The 24,153-nt window shown below is 32.8% G+C and overlaps 1 protein-coding gene across 2 annotated transcripts in view; it reads left to right on the forward strand.

The window, feature by feature from the left end:
• The window catches only part of NIPBL (NIPBL cohesin loading factor), a 187,460-nt gene that overhangs the window by 109,439 nt on the left and 53,868 nt on the right, over positions 1-24,153 (forward strand). For both annotated transcript variants that reach the window (XM_029218162.1, XM_029218163.1), the window contains exons 11-22: positions 5,626-5,808; positions 10,170-10,364; positions 10,601-10,672; positions 10,769-10,858; positions 12,425-12,528; positions 15,870-15,956; positions 18,226-18,457; positions 19,264-19,415; positions 19,980-20,060; positions 20,522-20,622; positions 22,060-22,198; positions 23,764-23,846. In XM_029218162.1, the coding sequence (XP_029073995.1) occupies positions 5,626-5,808; positions 10,170-10,364; positions 10,601-10,672; positions 10,769-10,858; positions 12,425-12,528; positions 15,870-15,956; positions 18,226-18,457; positions 19,264-19,415; positions 19,980-20,060; positions 20,522-20,622; positions 22,060-22,198; positions 23,764-23,846 (1,519 nt within the window). The remainder of the gene's footprint in view (positions 1-5,625; positions 5,809-10,169; positions 10,365-10,600; positions 10,673-10,768; positions 10,859-12,424; positions 12,529-15,869; positions 15,957-18,225; positions 18,458-19,263; positions 19,416-19,979; positions 20,061-20,521; positions 20,623-22,059; positions 22,199-23,763; positions 23,847-24,153) is intronic.

The raw sequence follows: 24,153 nt of genomic DNA on the forward strand, positions 1-24,153 counted from the left end.
GTGTTCCCCTGTTGTTGGACATTTTGATATTACAATAGATAAAACTGATCTAAACATCTTTCTTCATAGAACCTTTTGTTATACAAATTTCCTTGGAATAAATTTCCAAGGATGGTATAAATGGGTTGAAAGATTTGAACACCATTTGCTGTGTGTTATATATTCTACACTGTTAGCAGAATCTGAGTGTACACATTTCAGCAAATTGCAAGCAGACCTACAGAACTCAGAAGGAAAGCATAGATCATTTTATATCATTTTGAACAGTCTTATGCATAGCAGTTAACTCCTAAAGGCATTGCCATGTAAAGCAAAGTGGAAAACTTGATCTTTTCAATGATGATCATGAGTCAAGAAACTTGTCTTGTTAAAAAAAGATGCATAAAGTGCTTTTTTAGAAAGGTTTACATAAAAAATAATTAAAAGAGTAATTTCTGAGTAATCCAAGGTTTTATTGTAACAGGGCTTCAAAAGTGTAGTATTGGCAACTTTTATATCAGACTTAAAAATGTAGATAATTAAGTTCTCTGATACAAGGTAGTGAATATTCTATCAACATAAGGTAGTGAATATTCTATCACCTTAAGGTAGTGAATATGCTGTCAACTTATAATGAGTAGAATCAATTTGATTTGAGTATATTATTTAAATTATAGTTTATTTTTCACTGAACCTGTAGTTTAAGAAACAATGGGCTGGGAATTCCCTGGCGGTCTTGTGGTTAGGGCTCCACGCTTCTGTTGCAGGGGGCATGGGTTCAATCCCTGGTCAGGGAACTAAAATCCCCCAAGCTGCCTGGCATGGCCAAAAAAAGAAAAAAAGAAACATTGGGTAGATTAAGTTAGAAGGACCTTTTCAATTTGAATTGATTCCTGTTTTGAGAAACATGGCAACCATAAAGTTTGATTGTGACCTAAGACAAATAAGATGCATGTTGTGACCTAATATGCACATACAAACACATAATAACAACACCTACCTTTACTACAGGCATAATACTAACATCTTCTCTTTCATTTTAAACATATTGCTAGTCAACACCTACAAAACTGATTCCACAACTTGCTTATGGGTCACAATCTGCAACTTGAAAAATTGCTGGCTAAAATTTAAAGGGAGACTTGCCAGTTCTTAGGTTACAGCATTCTTTATATAGCGATTATATAATGATGATTTACATTAGTTTCAGGAGTATTTCTCAAAGACCATCAGGAAGAGAATAGCTTCAAATTTGACCCTGATGACTGCTCCATAGCCACAAATGAATAACTAGTCTTTCTTTTTAAATTAAAAAAATAATAATAATCCTGAACAAGCTTCTAGCTAATGCTTAGGATTTCTGCCTCTTTACCAAAATTATGACAACTTTAAACCTGATTATCTCATTATACATCATTTCTTTTTATCCTGAACCATCACAAAAAAACATACCTTTCAGTTATTTCTTGATCCTTTTCTTCCAGAGGGTGTAGTCTACCTGATCCCCTCTTTCCTTAAATTAAGACCTCCTCTTCAGTTATAAACAGATCCCACCCCCTTATTATCCTGATGACTGTTAACATCTACTGTAGAAGTTGTGAATTTCACTCCCCTCATTTTCACTCAACCAAGGAGCCTTAGCACCAAAAAGTAATATCTCCTTTTTCCTAGTTTGCTATTGCTCTTTCCAAATAATTGATAAAATACATGTCAGAGTTCTTTGTCTAAGGTCAGTGTTTTGTGACCTCAACACTTTTATTCATCAATATTCAATGTCCCTACGTTCACTTTGGATTTTGGCTGTTAGTGCACAGTCTTCCTCTTCACCCCTTGTTCTGCATCAGATTAGGTAACGTTGGGGGTGCCTGTGGAAGGAACATTCAGTGTTCTGGTCTCATAGTTAAACCCCACGTTTTTTTGGCTTCTCCTCACGTTGCCTCCCTTTGTTTCTGCCTCCCAAATGTTAACTTTTTTCAAGGCTGTGTCATCAGCATTTCATACTCTTTGGATGCTCTTCCTATTAGTGGCTTCAAATAAAGAAGTTGACTTGCATTTAGAAACCATTTGCACCAAAAAATATATGTCTTCAAACCATATTAACTTAGGATTCCAAGAGGGGCAGATTGACAACCTGCACTTCTGAACTTTTTTTTTTCTTTTTGACCCTGATTGAAGTAAAAGATCCATTTGTGCTAGGTTATTAGAAGGATTGTCACTGAACTACATTATGCCTACTTAAGGTTTTTTTATGACTTACCAAATTTGGAGGTTTATGTGAGTTTCTTGGTTTGTTTCTGAACACAACTGGCTTCCATTGTCTGAAGCTTCAGTGCTAAAGAGTTCATTGATTGAAGTGATTTATTTTAATCTCAGGGTTGTTTCTGCATTTAAAGAAACAGACAGAACACAATGTTAGTTATCAAATCAGTGACTCTTTGGGACTTTTAAGTCTTTTGATGACTTCTGGTTTTAATAATCTGGTAAATGTGCTAGCTAGTATGAGTCATTTATACTGGAAAACCAAGGTTGCTAAAATGTAGCACATCTAGAATTAAATGTATTCTTTAGTTTTATTAGAGCCAGAAAACAGAGATACACTGTATCTAATGGAATATATATCTACAAAAGTGTGGTGCCAAACAAAATTGTGACTAAATGGCATTATCCCTCAAGCCAGTAAGTTAAAATTTTGTGGTATTTCAAACAACCTGATGTAAAGCATAAAGTAGCTGGGATGAGAGAAATGAGGTGAGAAAGATAATCATAAAGTATTAGCAGTCTGAAGGTTTTAAGAACAAATAGCTCAGCAAACAACAATAATCTCTAAAATCATCAACATATTAAGAGGTAGCCAGTTAAACACTGTATTTGCATTATTTAAAGGACTGTTTCCTACCTAATTCAGGGAAAAGAACGTAACCAGATATGTTCTAGGGATCATTTGCAGTACTCACGTTTTTTCATTTCTCTTGAAGCTGAGTCAGTTATCCAAACTTTCATGTATTAAAGATCCTGAGTGTGAGTATGGGAATGTCAAGCATTTTATTGCTTACCCTTTATAATCAAGGGACCTGGCTGAGTCAATTTATAAAGTGTTTTATGAAAAGGAAGAAATACAGAAAATACATAAAACTGTGGAAGAGATATCTCTATTCAAAATGAGGCAGTCCACTTTTGGAGGACAGTATACTGAGAGACATTAACCATTGCTGGATTTTTTTTTTTTTTTAAGTTGGTCATCTTTAGAAGTGGAACAGTTGGTCTTTGAAATATACTGCCGTAACTTTCAGCATTGTACAGAGGTTAAAATGATGTACAGAATAGTAGAGCTCTTAAATCTGATAGTATTATTTTTAATTTAGGGAATAAGAAATGGTAAACTATAATGAATAAACTTTGTTACCTGCTTTATCAGATATAAGACATAAATTTTCTGTATTTGGCTATTGTGCTGATTTTTTTTTTTTTTTAAAGAGAACGAAGAGAGCAGAGTCCTTGTTCTTGGGATATAATAAACCATTGTAAAGAGAGTGCAAGTACCCATACATATCTTAACCCTTGATTATTTATTGTATATTTATCTGCAGAATAATTCTATGATATTTTATCAAGTCAGCATATCTTTGTGAATGGAAATTTAAGCAGAACATAACAATTAGGTAAACTGCTTCTTAAAGAAAAATCTCATGGTGAACTAAAAGCCAAATACTTTGGGTTATCCATATTTATAGACTCCAAAAGGTTATGTTTCATGTAGTACAAAAAAGAATTTCCATTAAAAAGAATTTGGAACTGTCTTCATTTGTATAAAATATAGCAATTCTGAAATTATACAGGAAGTACATCTGTAAGTGAACATAAGAAATTGTGAACCAAAGAGTCAGAAATCACTTATTGACCATCTATATATACATACTTAATATTATAGGTCATGTGGAAAGGGGAAGATACATACTAGAAGACATGATCCTTCCATCAAAAAACCACATATTTAGTTAGAGGTGCTCAGAGCATTAAGGACTTCTAAATGAGATGAAGAGTGTGTTTACCTTGGGGGGTTGAAGATACTGACGATCCAAAGCTAAAGTTGATTTTTTACCTCTAGTAATACTCTAAAAAGTGGAGCTCACTGATAAGATACAGTTAAATTAAGAAAGAAAGAACAAAGAAATGTAACATGATTTGAAAATGACACAGATAAGTTAAACTCAACATGAATATGTCACAATTCTAAGCAATGAAGTCTTTGGAATATTACTAGTCACGAGTGTTACGTCTTTGTTGGGTAAAATTGTTGCTATGCGTGTCCTTAGAAGAATAGAGGTTAACAGTTACTGAAATAAGTCCATGATGTTGAATAAAAGTTTCATGATGAACAAAAAAAGGATTATTCTTCATTTGAGATTAATAATGTATGTTTCATATTCTTAAATTATTAGTATTGTATATTCTTGAGGCTTTTAAATTGTCTTAATACCCATTTATTTTTGGAATTATTTATTTTTATTCTTTATTATCATTTGAATGTTATAGTCTTAATGTTGATTACAGTTACTAATACTTCCTGCTGTAAATCACTAAGGTACTCTTTGCTCCCAGTTCTTAAAATTTAGCAGGTAAGACATCATTTTTATACTTCCACTCAAAGATTTGCATGGTTAAGTTTAAATTGTCATCTTTAGTCATCAAGGACAAATTATCCTGAATAAATAACTTTTTCTAGTTCTGCTTTATTTTTAAGCTCTCAACAGGATGTTATGGATTTATTTCTTCATAGCAGCTGTTTGTGTGTTTGTGTATATGTGTGTAGGATTAAATAGTTAATATTATGTTAATAGTTCTAATTATATTTTGTTGATATATGTTTATCCTGTCTTTACTCTGGAAAAATATGAATTTATTTCATAACAGGCTTGAATTTACTCTTTTCAGTTATTGAAATTTATATATTATTGTTTTCCATTTATCTTGCCTTTCATGTTCCTGTTATGTTCAGTTAAATGCATATTTTGGTTTATCTGTTTGAGGAAATTTTCCGTAACAGTAAAGGCATTACCGTGCCTCTCAAATAGACAGTGATGGGTAAAAGCATATAAAACTCTTGTCACCGCCCCCGCACAGGGCCACCAGGATGATAGCGGATAAGAAGCAAGTGTTAAGTAGAAGAGAATGAGGTGATAAGTGTCTTCCAACTCTTCTCATCTGTACTGATGGATAGCATTGCTTTCAAACTAACTGCTCCAGACCTCTATAAAACAAATTTGGGTGCTACCAAGAATGTGAGATGTACCCCCGACTACAAATACACCTGATAATGCAAGTGGATCTCTAGTTTCAGAAAGTTTTTAGTCAATGCAGACAATTGAAGGCACTAATTGTAATAAAAATTGATGATATAACTACCCTCCGTTGCTATGATAATAAGTATGTATTTTAAAAGTTGCTATATGATGATATATGTATTAAAAGCTGCGTTATCAGTTTAGGGTTAAGACTGTTAGAGTTGTAAATATGAACGTGTCTTATTAAAATACAAAAGTGATTTAGAAAACTTACATAAATATTAATATTTCATTTTCATTGTGCTTTAGTTAAAATTTCCCTTTTATCTTCAGATTTATATTTTTTCTTACCTTTTATTAATAGGTAGTATAGATCAATCAGTGTTAAAAGAATTACCCCCCGAACTCCTGGCAGAAATTGAATCCACCATGCCACTTTGTGAACGTGTGAAAATGAATAAACGCAAGCGTAGCACAGTTAATGAGAAACCAAAATATGCTGAAATCAGTTCAGATGAAGATAATGATAGTGATGAAGCTTTTGAATGTAAGTATATAACTTTATTATTACTTTAGAATTAAAAAGCAGATTGATATGTTTGTTTCATTTATAATTTTGGGGGGTTAGCAAGAGTACCGTGATCATAATATAGTATAGCAAGTTTTTTCTTTATACTTAAAAATGTGTGAAAGATGAGATCAGTTGGCACCAAGAAAAAAATTTTTAATGAGTTATAATTAGTGTCAGATAACACAAGTATGCCTCTATATGCATTTAGCAAACATTTATTGAGCTCCTACTATCTGCTAGGCAGTGAGAATAAAAATATAACAAATAGGATGTGGCCCCTATCTTTGAAGAGCCTTCAGTCTAATGGGGGAAATATGTAAACAATTGTAGTACAGTGAGAAGAGTGCAATGATAATAGTAAATCCAGGGTGCTGTGGGAGCACATTGGATTGGCATCAAAATTATACTGGGGTTCAGAGAACGCTTACTGGAAGAGGTGACACTTGAGTTGAGTCTTGAAGGACACGTAGGAGATAGCCAGATGAAGAAATATTTTAAACCATACTATCACTAAATTATGAATGGATTAGCCACATTGCCAATTATCTGTGTGGTTTGGACCTGGCTTCTCCTTTTTGCCCAGCTGTGTCCTGGAATTCCTCCCTTGTTTCACTGTTTTCCAGAGCTGGCTTCTTCACTACACAGCTACCTCTCTACAACACTGTGATCACCTGTCTTTGCACTAGACTTGCTATACCTCGCCTGTCTTCCTACTGGTCCACTGAAAAAGTTCTTCTCTTTTATCCCTATCTTCCTTCTACTGGAGCAAGAGAATTGAGCCTAGCCAAGAGGGGTCAGCAACCTTGTTTGACTTAAACGGCATTCAGTGGAAACAGACTATGGGAGATCTTCACTTGTGTGCCAACTGACTTAGTCATTATGACCAAAAGAAGTGGGAAGACTACCAGTGTGTTCTACCTTTTCCACCTAGTTTCTGTAGATTGAGGTGTGACAAGCAAGGGCAGGAAGGACAGATGCATGCTGCCATTTTAAAATGTATATCGCTGATGGAAGCCCTTCACCTCCAGAGTTTTTAATCTATGTTCGTTTAATCTTCTCAAAATTGTGAGCTCTTGAGCTATGAGCAGTAGATATGAATACTGAACAAATCTGAACAAAGTTTTAAAATTGAAATAAAATATGGCAAAATTAATCTGACATTTAATTATATGTATAAGTGTTATAATTTGTATTATCATGAGATGTATTTACATGCAGTATATTTCAATGGCTAAAGCTAATATTTTTATTATAATCAAACATTTTGTTCATACGGGAACATACGATCTGGAAAGAGAGAAGAGTAAGGAGATCTGGTGTCCTAGAAACTCACTCCCCTTTATATACATGCCTCTGCTTCACTTTCCTTCCTTTCCCCTGATACCTCACCCATTTCTAAAAGGAATAACTAAAAAGGAGTTCCTTAATTGCAGACTGATTTCAAATCACACTTCAACTCCAGTTAATTGAGAGTGGCTGCCTGCATTGCTAAGCTGATGAGAATTTTGTAGCTACCTCACAGTTAAGTAAAAAGGGTAGCATAATCAGAAAAGCCCACCAAATGTAAAATAGAGGAGAGAGCCACACATGCCTCATGTTTGCCCTCATTGCAACCTCTGTTCTTTGCTTTCTATGATGAGAGATATTGTCTCATCTTACGGGAGCACATAATTACATCTTAAAAGCCATGGATCTATGCCCCAAAATATTGAAAGCTAATATTAGTTAGGGAACCTTAGCTTCAGCCCCTGCTAGGAAAAAGGGAAGTTTCTCTGGGTTTTTCAAGAGACCTTAGAATATAGTTCCCTGGTTTGGGGGGGTTTATTTCTGTACAAGTAACTATAGAAAAGTTGACTCTGAGGCCACTGAAATGAGTGATGAAAGAAGCTGACATAACCAAATAGCCATTATACCACACCAAAAATAATGTAATAAAAATAGAGTACAATACAAAATGTAAAAATATTATGAGAACATAAGTAGCAAGCATTATCCTGATTTGAGAGAGAGAGACCTTTTTGAAACAAAATTTTATTGCAGTTTAATCAAACTGGTTTCCCTAAAAATCTAAAACTACGGAAAGAAAGGGGGAAAGATGGGGGAACTAGTGAGGGTTAGCTTTGAAAGTTCGGCCACAAAGATTTGGATAGTCATAGCACAATTACAAAGTCTCTGGGTTGCTGGGGAAGGAGGAGGGGAGATAGAAGAAGCTAAAGAGACATACAGGTGAAATTTGGAAAGGGTTAGGGTGGAAAACACCTAAGTCATATTTTACATCCCTCTCTGTTGAATTCTTCCCCTGCTTCTTCCAGGGTAACAAGACATGTAGAGAATGAACAGACGAGTCATAATGAATGGGATCCTGATAGAACCTTATTGCAGCATACAGTGTATCATAGACGTTGTGTTTCTTTTTTTCCTTAATTTGCCATTCCTTTTTTTTTCAAATTGCTTAGTTTAATGAATGTGAAAAAAAAATCTCCAAGACCTATAAAAATTACCACCGATACAGCATATTGTATGTACTTGCTAACCATAAGGTTTTTCAAGCATTTTCTACTCATAGAATTAAAGGATTGAAATAAATTTCTTATGAAATTAATTAAAATTCAAAAAGACTAACTAGGTCATATTTGAGGTCATAGAATACTACTTTCTGAACAAGTTTGCTTGTTAGTTGTCATTCCTCAAAGTAGGTATTTCGGTACTTGTTGAAAAAACGTTTAGTGAATGCTATACATAAACGACCTGTTTCTCTGACACATGCATACACACCTACTTTTATTAGTATATGAGACAACCCCTCACTAAGAGAATGTTCCAGGGCACACTAATCATAAAAGGGGGGAAATCCTGCCTCTCCTTCATATATTTCATAGTCAGGTTTTTGCCTAATTATGAAGAAAATCACTGAAGATTTAAATACATCCATTTACATTCGTCCTCTTGCTATGCCAAACCTATGACCACAAAGAAGAGGAAACAAAATTATCTTTGCCATGCTGTCAGTAGATTCTTGAATAGGAATAACTAGGGCAGCATATAAAGGTAAGATTAGCCAAGGTATAGACATTGATTACCCACACAGAAGGACATCGGCATAAGCATAGAGTGCATGGGCCAAAGGTTGGCATCCTTAAATCTAAGCCAAATAGGGGACTACGGACTCAAGCAAGAGTTTTGTCTTAAATACTTGGGTATTTGTCATAGTTAAGGATTCAGAATAGAAGCGAGTCACAAGAAAGCAAGGGAGTCAGATTCAGATTAACAGACTAGAAAGTAATTCACTGTCAGCAACAAGTGGTCACTCCAACAACCAGTGTATGATCCCAAGATGTAGAACATATCAGTTCTCTATCCTGGTTTTAACGTGGTAGTGCTTATACTCTAGAGCAGGTATAGTAAATATTTTTCACTTGTATTCCCTCCATTTCTCACTGGACAGGCATTTCTAATCAGTCTTTCTTGCTGAAATATAGTGCTTTGTCTCAGGGCTCAGAATTATTCTCAACATTATGCTTTAGGCAGCTACTACCAGTTGATCAGAGTTGATGTGTCAGATGAGCTCTGTTTGCCAGTTCTGCCTAGAGGCTCCTGTCAGTACTGATGATTTTAGCAGAATGCTTATACCTCTGGAAGAATGGGGAAGGGATTGAAGGTAACATACATAAATATGCTTACCTAGCATGCATAAGCTCACAAGTTGTCTCCTTGGGTTTAAGCAAGTATATTGTTGGAGAACTGAATTCAATATGTGAGTATTTACAACTATACAGGTTTATTCTGTCTTTGTAGTTTGTGATGTTAGGTTATCAGAGTTTGTTGAATTTATAGCTGAGTTGTGGGCTTAACTTGGCTGTTAATTGACAGTATGCGTGGTTACCCACATTCTGTAACACTTTCTCAAAAGTTTACTTTTCCTCCAAACCCCACTCCCCATTAACAATCCAAATGCTTAAAGGTGTTTGTGGTTTTTATCCAAACTCTAGATAAAGTTTGTTTTATATGTCTTAATTAACCCTGAAGTTTAGATATTATTTTTACTGACTCACTGAATACCTCTTTGAAATGAGCACTGTGGTTTAATTCCCAGAACATTCCTATCTACATTTATTAGCAAACCCATTTCATGTAAAATTTTCTAAATCTAGATAAATGCTAAAATAAGTGATACCATTTCTGTACCACAATTTATATTTCTGCTTAAACAGAATGATTCAGAATTTCCTAGACCCACACAATGAAGATTTTTTTCTTCCATGTAATTCATTTTAAAGTACAAGTTTTAATAGTCTTTTAAATGAGGTAAATTATTTGTCATGGGGATTTGCTTCTAGCCTCTAGGAAACGACATAAAAAAGATGATGATAAAGCTTGGGAATATGAAGAGCGTGACAGAAGAAGCTCTGGGGATCATAGGAGAAGTGGCCATTCTCATGAAGGAAGAAGGAGTTCAGGTGGTCGTTATCGAAACCGAAGCCCGTCAGATTCTGACATGGAAGATTATTCTCCTCCTCCCAGCCTTAGTGAGGGTAATTCATCAGTGTCAACGGATTTCTTACATAAGCTGGTTTTAAATTTAGGGCTTTAACTTTGAAGAATTTTTATACCTTTTTTATGGACTAATAACTAATTTTTAATCAAGACAAAAGTTTGGATTGGCAATGATTATTGTTAAAGTATTTAATGTTCAGGAAGAAAGTGAAACAAATACATATATTTTAAGTTGTAATTACTGCATTTCAGTATTTCTTTTTGTTCATTTTAGTTGCTAGAAAAATGAAGAAAAAAGAAAAACAGAAGAAGCGGAAAGCTTATGAACCAAAATTAACACCTGAAGGTAACATTTTAGTTCGTCTTTATTCATAGTCTTCAACTTCAGTTTTCTACTTGGAATGTGGATAATAAGTTTTGGGTTTCTTTTCCTCTGTTCCAGAAATGATGGATTCTTCAACTTTTAAGAGATTCACAGCCTCAATAGAGAATATTTTGGATAATTTAGAAGATATGGATTTTACTGCATTTGGTAAAATCATTTTAAAATATATTTGTTTACCTCTAAATATAAACTGAATTTAAGATATGATTTACCTATGTGTTAAGCTTTCTGCCAGTTACTCTAGTGGATACAGAGTACAGAGGCATGGTCTGTGCTCTTAAGAAACTTGAAACCTAGCTGTGGAGTCAAGTCTAGCCTGTGTTATCAAGTAACTGAAAACTTTGGTATAAAAATCAAGTATTAAATTAGTTAAGTGTTGATAGTGTTTTTTTAAGAGTCCTGAGAGTGCAGCTACCACAGTAGGTTAGAGTAATTAGTAAAGCCTTTATGCAGATGAAACTTGAATGGGCCCTAGATAAGATGGGTACTAATATGAGTAAAGATGTAGAAATAGGAACATATTTAATTTATTCTAAAAGCCAATATTTATTAAATAATTGCTGTTTGTCAGTAGTATGTTAAGTGCAAGAGGTGCAGAGATAAATACCCCAACCTCTGGCTTTAAGTAATACAGAATCTAATATGGAAAACAAAATAGAAAAGCAATCAATACAGTAGGATTAATGTCATATTACATTTACGGTAATATGTAAAGTTCATATCTATAGATCTAAAGGCGTTAGGCTTATAAAAAACACTGCTTACAGTGTTTAGAGCTACTCTCAACAATTTTATGCCACTTTCAGTAGATACAAACACTAATTTATACAAAAGCTAGATGACGTACAATAATTCTGATATTAGCACATCTATTTGAAAATGCATTAAAAGGTATATTACCCTTTATTTTAAAAGTATTTGTTTTTGTGACAGTTACTTGCCTAAGTATCATTAATGCATTTCCCCATTATTTGAAGTATCTATCTCATCATTTCTAAAACTTTCCAATTCTGTGCTGGGAAAACTGTCTTACATGTCATTTAAGATCCCAACAGGAAGTCATATGGCACTCTCAAATTAGGATAATTTGAGAAGGAGTTATTTACAAAGAGACTGATCACAAAGATTGGGGCAGAATACAGCCAAAACCCAGACTTTGAACTTTTACCATCCCTACACCCAAAGGAACGAGGGTAAAGTGAAATCAACAGAACTCAGTCAATAGGAAAAGGAAAAAAAGTTGTAGAATAGGTTGCCGTGAAAAAAGAAGTAATCTTTTGGTCAGAGGACATAGGCAGCTTGAGCAGACCTTGCAAGGAAGGAGTCAGGGATATAAATACCCTGACCTCACTCTCCTTCTCTTTGATCTTCTGACAGGGCAACCCACTGGCTGAACCCAAACAGAAGCCAGAGGGCATGGGAGACTGTTGATGTAGTCCATACAGGTCAGCCTCCTGGGGCAGAGAGTTTGGTTGAGAAGGGTCATAAAGTAGTAAAGATAAGATATCTCATCTTCCCATCTTAGTCAGAGCTCTAATTTTAACCTCTGTCCCCTTTCATTCAGGGTTTGCTTGAGGTTTACAGAGGCGTCCTAGGATGTTATTTTAGTTTGTTTATATCTGTTTGTATATCCAGAAATTATTAAGAAATAAAGCTTACTATTTTGAGCTGTTTCTTTTACCTAAACTGTGTGTGTTTGGATTGGTTTTTCAGGTGATGATGATGAAATTCCTCAGGAACTGCTGTTAGGAAAACATCAACTTAACGAACTTGGCAGTGAATCTGCTAAAATTAAAGCAATGGGTATAATGGATAAGGTATCTACTAAAGTAAAATTTATAACTTTACTTAATTGAAATTAAAGTTTTAAAGGTAAATTGCAAAGTTTACATAAAGTAAGTAATGATGAAAAGAAAATTCATGGTTGCCTTCTGAGAGTGTAACAGAATTATTATTTATTTTTTAAAAATATATTTATTTATTGTATTTATTTATTTTTGGCTGCATTGGGTCTTCCTTGTGGTGCACAGGCTTCTCATTGCACTGGCTTCTCTTGTTGAGGAGCGCGGGCTCTAGGTGCATGGGCTTCAGTAGTTGTGGCTCTCGAGCTCTAGAGCGCAGGCTCAGTAGTTGTGGCACACAGCTTAGTTGCTCCACAGCATGTGGGATCTTCCCAGACCAGAGATCGAACCTGTGTCCCCTGCATTGGCAGGCGGATTCTTAACCACTGTGCCACCAGGGAAGTCCCCAGAATTATTTCTTAGAAAAAAGAAAAAACAACAACAACAACAACAAAGCTTGAATCCAAGAAATATTCTGCAATCATTCTAAAGAAAATCATTTTTGCATTGAAAGAGGCACAGTCCTGGATTTTTGTCACTGTTTGTTTTTTCATTGTCTCACATATTTAGATTATTTAAATGCAGAAATACACTAAATTTTTCTTTGACATTTCCTTTAGCCATTTACATTGGTGAAAGAGTAAAGCCACGGTTTTAACACATTAATTGTCGGGGTTTTTTTTAGTTTATTTATTGACGTATAGTTGATTTACAATGTGTTAATTTCTGCTGTACAGCAAAGTGATTCAGTTATACATCTATATATATTCTTTTTCAGATTCTTTTCCATTATAGTTTATCACAGGATATTGAATATAGTTCCCCGTGCTATGTACCTTGTTGTTTATCCATCCTATATATAATAGCTTGCATCTGCTAATCCCAAACTCCCAGTCCTTCCCTTCCCCACTCCCCCACCCCCTTGGCAACCACAAGTCTGTTCTCTGTGTCTGTTAACACATTAATTGTTAATAAGTACAGAACCTCATTGCTGTAGGCTTTATAATGACTTTCGTGAGTTGTCTTTCCTCTGAGCTCTCTGTTGCTGAGTAGTCTCATTACACTAATGGAATAGTAGAATATTTTTTCATTAATAATAACTTTAAACAATAGTGACAGCATCAAGGGCTAGCTTCCCATAATCTTTATGAGCTACCAGTCACCCCCTAAACCACTGCATGATTGCTATGCAAATATAATTTCAAGACAAATCCTCTCTCCTCATCTTCTAATCAGTCTCCTCTTATACACAATTATCTACTCTTAAGTCTTAAGTTTCTTAGTCTATAATGTAGAGATAATGATTTGTTCTCCAGGAATAGTAAAAGAATTAATAGAAGACTATATTTACCTGAAGAATTTATCCTCTCAACAAATTAAACTTATTTATTGAGTTTTAAAGTAGACTGGGAAATATTTTAATGTTTTTTTCCAAAGTTAAGATATAATCACTTACTCATTTTGTATTCATTTATATTAGTTTCAGGTGTACAAGGTAACAATTCAATATTTGTATGTATTGCAAAATGATACAACGGTAAATCTAGTTAACATCATCACCACACATAGTTACAGATTTTTTCTTATGATGAGACCTTTAAGTTCTATTCTCTTAGCAACTTGCAAATATAAACTGCAGTATTATTACCTATAGTCACTGTGCTGTACATCATATTCCCAGGACGTACTTATCTCATAACTGGAAATTTGTACCTTTTGACCACCTTCACCAACTTCACCCACCTCCACTTCCCACCTTTAGCAACCACCAATGTGTTCTTTATATCTATGAATTCTTTTTTTTTAGATTCCACATATAGGTGAGATCATAATGGCATTTATCTTTCTCTGTCTGACTTCTCTTAGCATAATGCCATCAAGTTCCATCCATGTTGTTGCAAATGGCAAGATTTCCTTCTTTTTCATGGCTGAATACACACATACGCACACACACACCACATTTTCTTTATCCATTCATCTATCAGTGGAGTGGACACTTTGGTTGCTTCCATGTCTTAGCTATCGTAAATAATGCTCTACTGAACATGGGGGTGCATATAGCTTATGAAGTTAGTGTTTTTGTTTTCTTCAGATATGTACCCAGAAGTGGAATTGTTTGATTATATGGTAGTTCTATTTTTATTTTTTTGCGGAGCCTCCATACCGGTTTTCCATAGTGGCAGCACCAATTTACATTCCTACCAACAGTGCACAAAGGTTCCTTGAGTTTGGTTTTTAAAGCTATACAGACATATCACATAATTAACCAAGAATTAATGTACTATTAGTTTACATTGCTATTACTGTGTGCAATGAGGAATGTGTTGATTTCTTTTGTATACAGGAATATGGCTTCAGTTTTCTGAAGTGCCAGTGCCAATCTTAGGTTTTATTTCATAAGTTCTATAGTTACATGTAGCTAATATTTCTATTTCAAAAGGTGAATTTGCTGAATATTTTCAAAGCATGGACGGTTTACCAAAAGTCTCAGTAGTTTAATCTGTTGTGAAATTATCTAAAGCAATATTTGGAGGAAATTTTTTCTGTAAGCCAGCATACGAATAATCAAAATGTACTTAATGTCAGGTTATTCTGTTGATGCTCCCATTTGACCCTTCTGGCTGATTCCAGTAAGTGTCCTAGCTGCATGATAAGAGTCTAAAAGGAGACCTGTTCAGTCAAGGGAATGAGTAACAGTTGCTTCCTCGCAGAACCTCTAAATCAACTATTAAGTTTTTAAATATAGGAAACATTATTTGTAAGAAATGAAACAGTTATTTTAAAAATAAGAAAAATTTCTACCAAATAGAGCAGTGTTATCACATTTGTAACTTTTATCATTCTCAGATTCAGGCTTCTGTTATTCAAAATATTACCTGGGATTTTAAGACACCTGCTAAATAACACTGTAGTGTGGAAACCATGTTATAATTAATTCAACAGATGAAATGTTTAGAGAGTGTGTGTTTGTGCCTGTGTGTTTGTATGCATGTTCAGTGTCACTTTCATAAGAGCAAGGGGCCAGACATCAGAACAAATTCAGTCTTAACTAGCTATGTGGTAAGATTTGAGTTAGTAACATACATATGTGCCCATTCTGTGTTTGCTATCTGTCTTTCAAAAACAAGTAATTAAGTTCTCTACATAATCAGATTTTAGTAGAGGATCTAAGTAGGAGAGTTTTATTTTTCCACTCTTTAAGAGGGTGTTAATGCTGTATATTCCATTGGCCAAAGGGAATAATTGTACAGAATAGTTCTTGAATAATTTATTACATTTACCAATGATTGATGAAAGAATTTATGCTTCAATTTTAGCTTTCCACTGACAAAACTGTGAAAGTCCTAAATATCTTGGAGAAGAATATTCAAGATGGGTCAAAGCTCTCCACTTTGTTAAATCATGTAAGTTTAAGATCCATGTTGTTAATTTTACCCTTTCTATTGTTAAGATGTAACATTTTTCATATGGAACTTTGATTTATAGGGAAAATTCCAAATTTCAGTAATTTGAGCTTGTTACCACATTTACTAGTTCACATTTAGCCTTGCAGTTAGAATTGGATTTTTAGCTGTTTAAAATTAATGTTACACATTATCAATTCACAGCTTTGATATAAATATGAATAGTAACAGATGTAAATTCATTCAATTCAAAAGACCATTCTTTAATATTACATTATGCTCTTCCTTTTGTAAGTGGATGAGTGTTTAAAATGTCTTTTCATTTATAAAATGTTAGTAGGTAGTAATTCTTTTCCTTGAACTTCCCTGGAGAAATAAATAGTTGGAAACCTTATGGTGATTTCCTAATGTATCCTAAAATGTTAATCCTTATGTATTGTTTTTATATCTAGCTCAAATGGTTGTTGAAAGGATATTAAATAAATTAATCCATGTAACCTACTTAACAATGTCTGGCACATTATGAGTTCTCAATAAATGTTAACCACAGCTGTCGTTACATTTTAGTGTGTTTTATCAAAAGCAGTGGCAACGTGGTATAATGATTTATGAACTGGGATCTACCTTCCTAGCATTATAGCAGACTTTCAAAATCATATGTGCATTTGAATTGATCTTGGTGTCTAACATTAATGAATTCAAACACTAATTCTTATAGGAATTTAATGTAAGAGATAAGGATCTGGGAATGTTTTGAGTTAATGAAATTTCTTTATTTTTAAATGACTGATTACAAAAGTAGTGTATTATAGAAAATTTTCAAAACACAAAGAACAGAAAGGTTCCATTTTCATCCAGCAGTAACCACTGTTAACAGTTTTGGTAGATAATACTTCCATTCTCATATGTACATATATACTATATGTATTTAGCATATGCACTGGATTATATCTCGTGAGGGAAATGTTCTTGATGTTTGCAGAAGCCACAGGAGTGCTAAGTGATCTACATGGAATTTAAAAATGTAGAGAAATAATGTCAGGTGGTATTTCTGTGCTTTATTAAATATAATCCATATTTTTCCAATGCCCTTTTTAAATTAGTTTTTGAATCATAGAAACTAAGGGATTAGAGGACCTGTGTGGCAATATACTACATTTTTAGTCTACACGTTTTATTTAAAACACTTTGGCAAGAAATTGTGGTAAATATCAAGAATCTACAGTTCTGGAGAACTGGCTGACTCAGTTTTAATGAAATTATTTTCATTCCTGAAAACCTTAGCACTATTTAGTGTGTTGCATTTAAGCCTTAATGTTTGATATGAGTGATGAGCCTCCTAAACTGACTCTTCGAAACAGCAATTTCAATATCAAAGAAAAGTTACTTTATTTTTTTAAGTAGGTATGTAAGTAGTAAAATGAAAGAAAGAGATAGAGTTTTTAGGCATGAGTGATTTAGAAAGCCCTTCTGTGTTTTACAAATGTTATATTTTTATTTATTCCTTTTCCCAATGTTATAAGCTTTGAATAGCATGCATACACGAGTATTCCTAGAACATAGAGTTGATATTTCATAACTAAGGATGTGATAGAAGAATTTTCACTTTAAAAGTAAGATTTAAAGCACTTTTTCCCAATTGTAATGCAGGTTGCTGATGTGTAAATTAAAATATAGTCTGTCAGTTGTTGAATTATCTATTTTAGAAAATAAATTATGTTTTCAGTAGTCTACATAATCACCACTTTTTAATCTCAGTTTCAAAAATACAGTATTGTTGAAAAACAGTTATTAGGAGTGATTTGAGTCGATAACATTTTACTACTTTTAAATAAGGGTCTATCCTTTGTTGTTAGTTTTTGTTTTGCTCTCACAAGAGCAAGCAGAACTAAAAAGCTTTAATATTATCATAATGTTTTTAACCCCAAACACAAAATGATTTATGTATAATTATGATCTTTAACTAAAATCATAGATTTGAATAAATTACACAGAAGATAAACATAACTATAAGTTTGTTATTGGAATGTCATTTAGTGGTGAAATTAGGAGATAAGAGTACATTATGTTTGAAAACATTGAAACAAATCATACTTAATGTAATGTAAGTATTTGTACTTCATTCCTGATATTCTTTAAATATACATACACACACCATAACTCTCACCAAGTTTTCAACCGTGAAAATCAAATATATTATAATTTTTTTAAAATATTTAACCTATAAATGTGTTTATTTCCATTTCATTAACAATGTACTGTTTTATAGAATAATGATACTGAAGAAGAAGAAAGGTTATGGAGAGACCTTATTATGGAGAGAGTGACAAAATCAGCAGATGCCTGTCTTACAACTATCAACATTATGACATCCCCTAACATGCCAAAAGCTGTATATATTGAGGATGTAATCGAAAGAGTTATACAGTACACTAAATTTCATTTGCAGAATACACTTTATCCTCAGTATGATCCTGTTTACAGATTAGATCCTCATGGAGGTTAGTTTGCCCTTTTATACTGATAGCTTTTTAGTATAATATCAAAATTACCTGTTATATAATTTTACCACGTCGGATGGGTCAGAATGCAGTGACTTAAAATGGCACCGAAATTGTTTGATTATATAAATTGTAATAAACACTGGCTTACATTTGACTAGAATATAGAACTTGTTTTAATCCAGTACTTGTTCAGTAATAATTTCTTTAGCAACTATTTACATATAATAAGAAGTAATTTCTACTGGTCTGAGATTTTCCTAGGTAATAGTAGCTTCTGGTTCCATTTATCACTTCCCCCAAATTTTACCCAAAATACTATCTACAAAATGGATTGATTAAAGATATATGATTCTTTCTCTTATTTATAATCTTTATAAATGAGTCATGTATGTTAACATGTATACATTTAAAGAGGAGGGCAAACTTGGATCACGAATACCTACCGTTAATTACCTGTTGTTTAATTATTGCAAGTTGATTGCAAGGGAAATATAATCTTAATATCCTGCTCCAGTCAGTGGAAAAAAATAGAAATAAAGTAATCCTTAAGATACAAGAATTTAATAGCCACTGAAATGTACCATGAATTATCTGTTACAAGAATGTTGACTTTCTAACTGAATATTCCCTAAAGAATAATTTTCTCTTTTAATATATAGACAGCTTTATTTGCCAGGTTGTATTTTTATATAGGGGGGAAACAAAGGTGTGTTCTTCTAATTCAGAAAGCAGTTTTATTATTTTTTAATAAACATTATTAAAAGTTGATATATTCCTTGTTTTGATTTTTTTTTTCATTTTAGGAGGTTTGTTAAGTTCAAAGGCAAAACGGGCTAAATGTTCTACCCATAAGCAAAGAGTAATAGTAATGCTTTATAATAAAGTTTGTGACATTGTTAGCAGCTTATCAGAACTACTAGAAATACAGCTTCTTACAGACACAACAATTCTTCAGGTAAGTTTTTTTCAAGCATTTTCCATATTTCTAGACCAAAAAAATAAAGGAGAATAAGGGACCTAATTGAGTTCAGTATAACCTCGCTCACTCAATAATAATACCAGCACTATGTTAATTTTTTCCATTCAGAGTATTTTATATCTAAATGGAAGAAATAAGAGTCTAGGGAAGTTTTAAAAAGAAACGTTTGGGGCAGAAGACAGGTGAATATAGTATAAATTCTAAACTGTAAATTATTTGAAAGATAAATGATCATTTCCTTTAAAATGTGTCAGGATACTTCTTCCAGAACAGTGAACTATTTTTTGTTTTTTACATTCCTGTGACATTTATCAATCCAGAAGTTAGAAATCAGAGGAATGGCAGCTATGAAGGAAGGTCTGTGCTAATTTGCTTGAGGGTGAAAGGGAACAAAAGGAAAAACTAGGTGCTGATTGATGAGGGAAAAGAAAATGCTCTCGTTGTTTTCCAGAAGTTTATGAATGCTTTGGGATTTAGTAAGGCAGAATGTTACTGAAATCTCTTACAAATGTGTACTGATTACTGTCTGTGTCTGTGCAGGTATCATCAATGGGAATAACACCATTTTTTGTGGAAAATGTCAGTGAATTACAATTGTGTGCCATTAAGTTAGTCACTGCAGTAAGTATAATCAGTTCACATTTTTAGTTATCTCTCAGAAAAATAACAGTGGTATCCTTCAATCCAAATGTGCAAAAACTAATGCAGATTTGAGTTTTCTGTGAGGACTATTTTAGTATGCCTTAGATTTCAAACACTTCTAAATATTTAAAAATATTTCAGTTAATTCCTTAATATTTACTATAAAATCAATTATTTTAAATCATTTAAATCTTGGCTTACGTTTCATACCCAAGATATCATATTCCTCTAGATGAAACTAGCATACTATGACTTCTACAAGAATGTCATAATTAATGATAGAAAAGTTGAGCAAATTAAGTCATTGCCATCGAAGATGATGAAAACATTTTCATTCTAAATGGCAGATAATATTTTTTATCACATGGTATAGTATCATTTTTGTTTATTTTCAAATAATTATAACAAACTAAATTTGGAATCTTATAATTACTAAATAGGTATTCTCAAGATACGAAAAACATAGGCAGTTAATTTTGGAAGAAATTTTTACTTCACTTGCAAGATTACCTACCAGCAAGAGGAGCTTAAGGAACTTCAGGTAACTAACTATAGCAAAGTCCGAGTATAATGAAGAACTCCATTGTACTGTGGCCATCATATTTTAATTTTTTATCATTTCTGTCTGATTTTTATTTTGATGATCAAATAAAAGAGAGGCAATTCAGTCTCAGAACAGCGTGAAGAATACCGTAGGTGTGAGAAATAACAATGCACATTTTAGAGACTTAAAAGTTCAGTGATTCTCAAGTGTAAAGATCTGTGGCAAGGATTTTCAGTCTTGGCGTTATTGACATTTGGGGCCAGATAATACTTTTTTGCAGTGCTGTCCTGTACATAGTAAGATGCTTAGCAGCATCCTTGACCTCTACCTAATAGGTACCAAAAGAAATACACCTCTTCAAATTACAATTACCAGAATTTTCACTAGACACTGGCAAATGTCCTCTGAAGGGCAAAATCATCCCTGGTTAAGAACTATTGGCCTGTGAGAAGAGCAATAGGAAATATGGCTCCAGAGTCAGAGGCAGTTCAAGGATTTTTATAAGCCTTACGAAGGAACTTGAACTTAATCCTTTATACAGTAGTAAGTCATTACATTATATTTTTAAAAGAGAGCTGAAAAATTACTCTAACAGAAGTATAGAAAATAGACATGACAATTAAATGCTCTTAATCACTAAGCATAGAGTAACTAAGGAATGTTATCCACTGCTGTGGTCAGCATTATTGCCTTTGTTGGCATAGGTAATCATCATCATTTTCATAACGATCATTATAATATTCCTGGCTGATTAAATGTGTTGACCTAGCATATAGGGTTATATTTAGATTGCTTTGAAAGCTGTCTTCTGTAAAATAATTGTTTTTATCTTAATTTTTTAGACTGTGTATTGATAAACATCTATTGTCCATTAAAACCTGAAGAAAAGCTATCAACATCTAAAGGAATTCTTACGTTTTTAACTATCTTTTAAACAAAAAGATTTAAAATTTGATTTTTTATATTCTATGTCATAAAATATTCTATAACATAGATTATTTTATATTCTGTGTCACTCATACTCTAACGTATGATCAGGAGCTGACTATGTAGCAGATTTTAATAAGAAAATGAATACCAGAATGCCTGGGCATTGGGAAATCCTGAAGACTTCTCATTTTAAAAATCATTTTGAAAAATATTGATATTTTTTGTTATAATTGTTCAATCTGCAGTACGTATATAAAGTATAGAATTTTATATTAAATACTGCATTTTTCCTTTGACTATTTTAATTATCTATGCATAGGCATTTAGTTGGTATTTTGAGAAGTTAGAAATAATTAGACTTAAGGACACTGTTATAAGCAGTAAAGACAATGCCTAGAAATATTGGTAAAGAAAGCATCCTGAAACTTTCAGATCATAGATGACATGTAAAATGAAATTCTCTTCATACTCTGTAAGATTTAAATATTTTCTTCTCCATTAAAGGTTAAACAGTAGTGATATGGATGGAGAGCCTATGTATATTCAGATGGTTACAGCACTGGTTTTACAACTAATTCAGTGTGTGGTGCACTTACCATCATCAGAGAAGGACTCTAATTCAGAAGAGGACTCAAATAAAAAAGTAAGGAATCATTTGTAAGTTTTATAACTGTGTATTTTTGTAGGAGGAAGCAACTATATTCTCTGCCATTCTTATAAAACTGAAGTTCTTAATTAGGGCTTCATGACTGGGCTTACAGATCCTTGTAGAGCATTAAACTAAGTTTTAGGAGACTTGAGTTCTTGTCCTGACTATTATATCCACCAGTCATGAAACATACAAATCACTTTAATCTGAGTTTGTTTCTTCAGCTATAAAATGGGGATGATAATACCTAACAAGCCTACTATTACAAGTTGTAAGACTCAAGTGAGATATTGAATGTGAAAGTGAATAATATTATAATTATAATATGTAGTATCTATAATCACATACAGTAAATAATCGTTAATATAATTAATGTTAAATTCATGCAGAAAATGAGTTTATGCCCTCACTATTGAATAACTCATAGCTAAGATTTGCTTTTGGTTTTGTAGCTCTTACCCATCAACACTTAAAATTTTTCCAAGTTTTATAGTTTTACCGCAAAGAAGTTCAAAAGAAAGAGGGATAATTTTATTTCCTAATTCTGTTATAGTCGTGGCTGTGTGTATAGTAATAAATAATAAAGTGACTGGTTAATAAAGTATAAAATGAATATCAAAAATGTTGAGGTCCCTATTGTTCTCCCCTTCTCCTAATCTCACTGTTCTCTTTTTAGTTTTTTCCTTACCATTGGTGAATGTTTATCTTCGTCCATTTATTTATTTATTTATCTGTATAAATTTGATACAGAATTTTTTAATTTACATAAATGATATAGTGACATATTTACAGCTAATTTTTTCACTCACCATTGTTTTTAATACATGTAACTAATGCTAGATTCTTTTTGATTTAGGTTAAACACATCATATATGACATACAACAACTTGAAGCAAAAGTTTCTCTAGATAGAAATAGAATATTAAATCATAGTGTACATGCACTTTTAACTTCACTGGAACTTGTCAGTTTTCTCACTAAAGTGGTGTTCTAGTTTACATTCTTACATTTTGATTTTGCCTAGTCTGGTTAGTATGAAATGATACCAGGTTTTATTTTGCATTTTTCTGGTTACTAGTGAACTTTTTCATGTATTTATTCACTTGTCGGGTTTCCACAACTTTGAATTAACTATTTATATCCTGGTCTTTAAATTTCTAATGAAGGAGTTGACTTTTTTTAGTATTATATTCTAGCATTCCATAAACTTTGAGCTTGGAATTTTTTTTGAAATTCTTTTTGTGTTGATATTTTCAATCAGAACTGTTCTGATCATGATAAACAACTGTTGATATTTCATTTGTTAAACACATTTGTCACTCTTAACATATTTTAATAAATAAAAATGAACTCTATCAATATTTTTATTTAGTTTTTATGAAGTATTGAAATACATTTAGTATGCTAATTGTAGCTTCTCTTTTTATATCTAATAGTTAAGATTTTTAGTATTTAAATGTATTGCCCCTATATTCAGTAATAACATGGCAATAGCAACTGAAATAACTTGTATGTTGGTTATTTCTTATATCTGTATAAATTCATTTTTCTCAATCTAGGTTGACCAAGATGTTGTCATTACCAATTCTTATGAAACAGCCATGCGAACAGCCCAAAACTTCCTTTCCATCTTCCTTAAAAAGTGAGTAAAATTAACATAATCTGATTTTTATTTTCGCCATACAGAGAATAGTTCATTTATTTTATGTAAAAGATTAATCCAACTTCCTGCCATAATCTGAACCTTGACTATATCTCCCTGACCCCTGATTTCCTTATCTTTAAAATGAGGAAATTAGAATATTAAAAATCTAAAATTTTATAAACTTGCTCATATGTTGAACTTCCAAAGTTCAAGTTCTAGATTGAAATTCTATAATTTTTTTTCTGTGAATTTTGGAACTTTCTAATTGAATAGGAAAGTTTGGGGAGAGAGGTTTCCTTAGCTT

This window comes from Monodon monoceros, unplaced genomic scaffold, assembly GCF_005190385.1.
Source record: "Monodon monoceros isolate NGI ecotype Baffin Bay Population unplaced genomic scaffold, NGI_Narwhal_1 Super_Scaffold_12, whole genome shotgun sequence".
NCBI lineage: Eukaryota > Metazoa > Chordata > Mammalia > Artiodactyla > Monodontidae > Monodon > Monodon monoceros.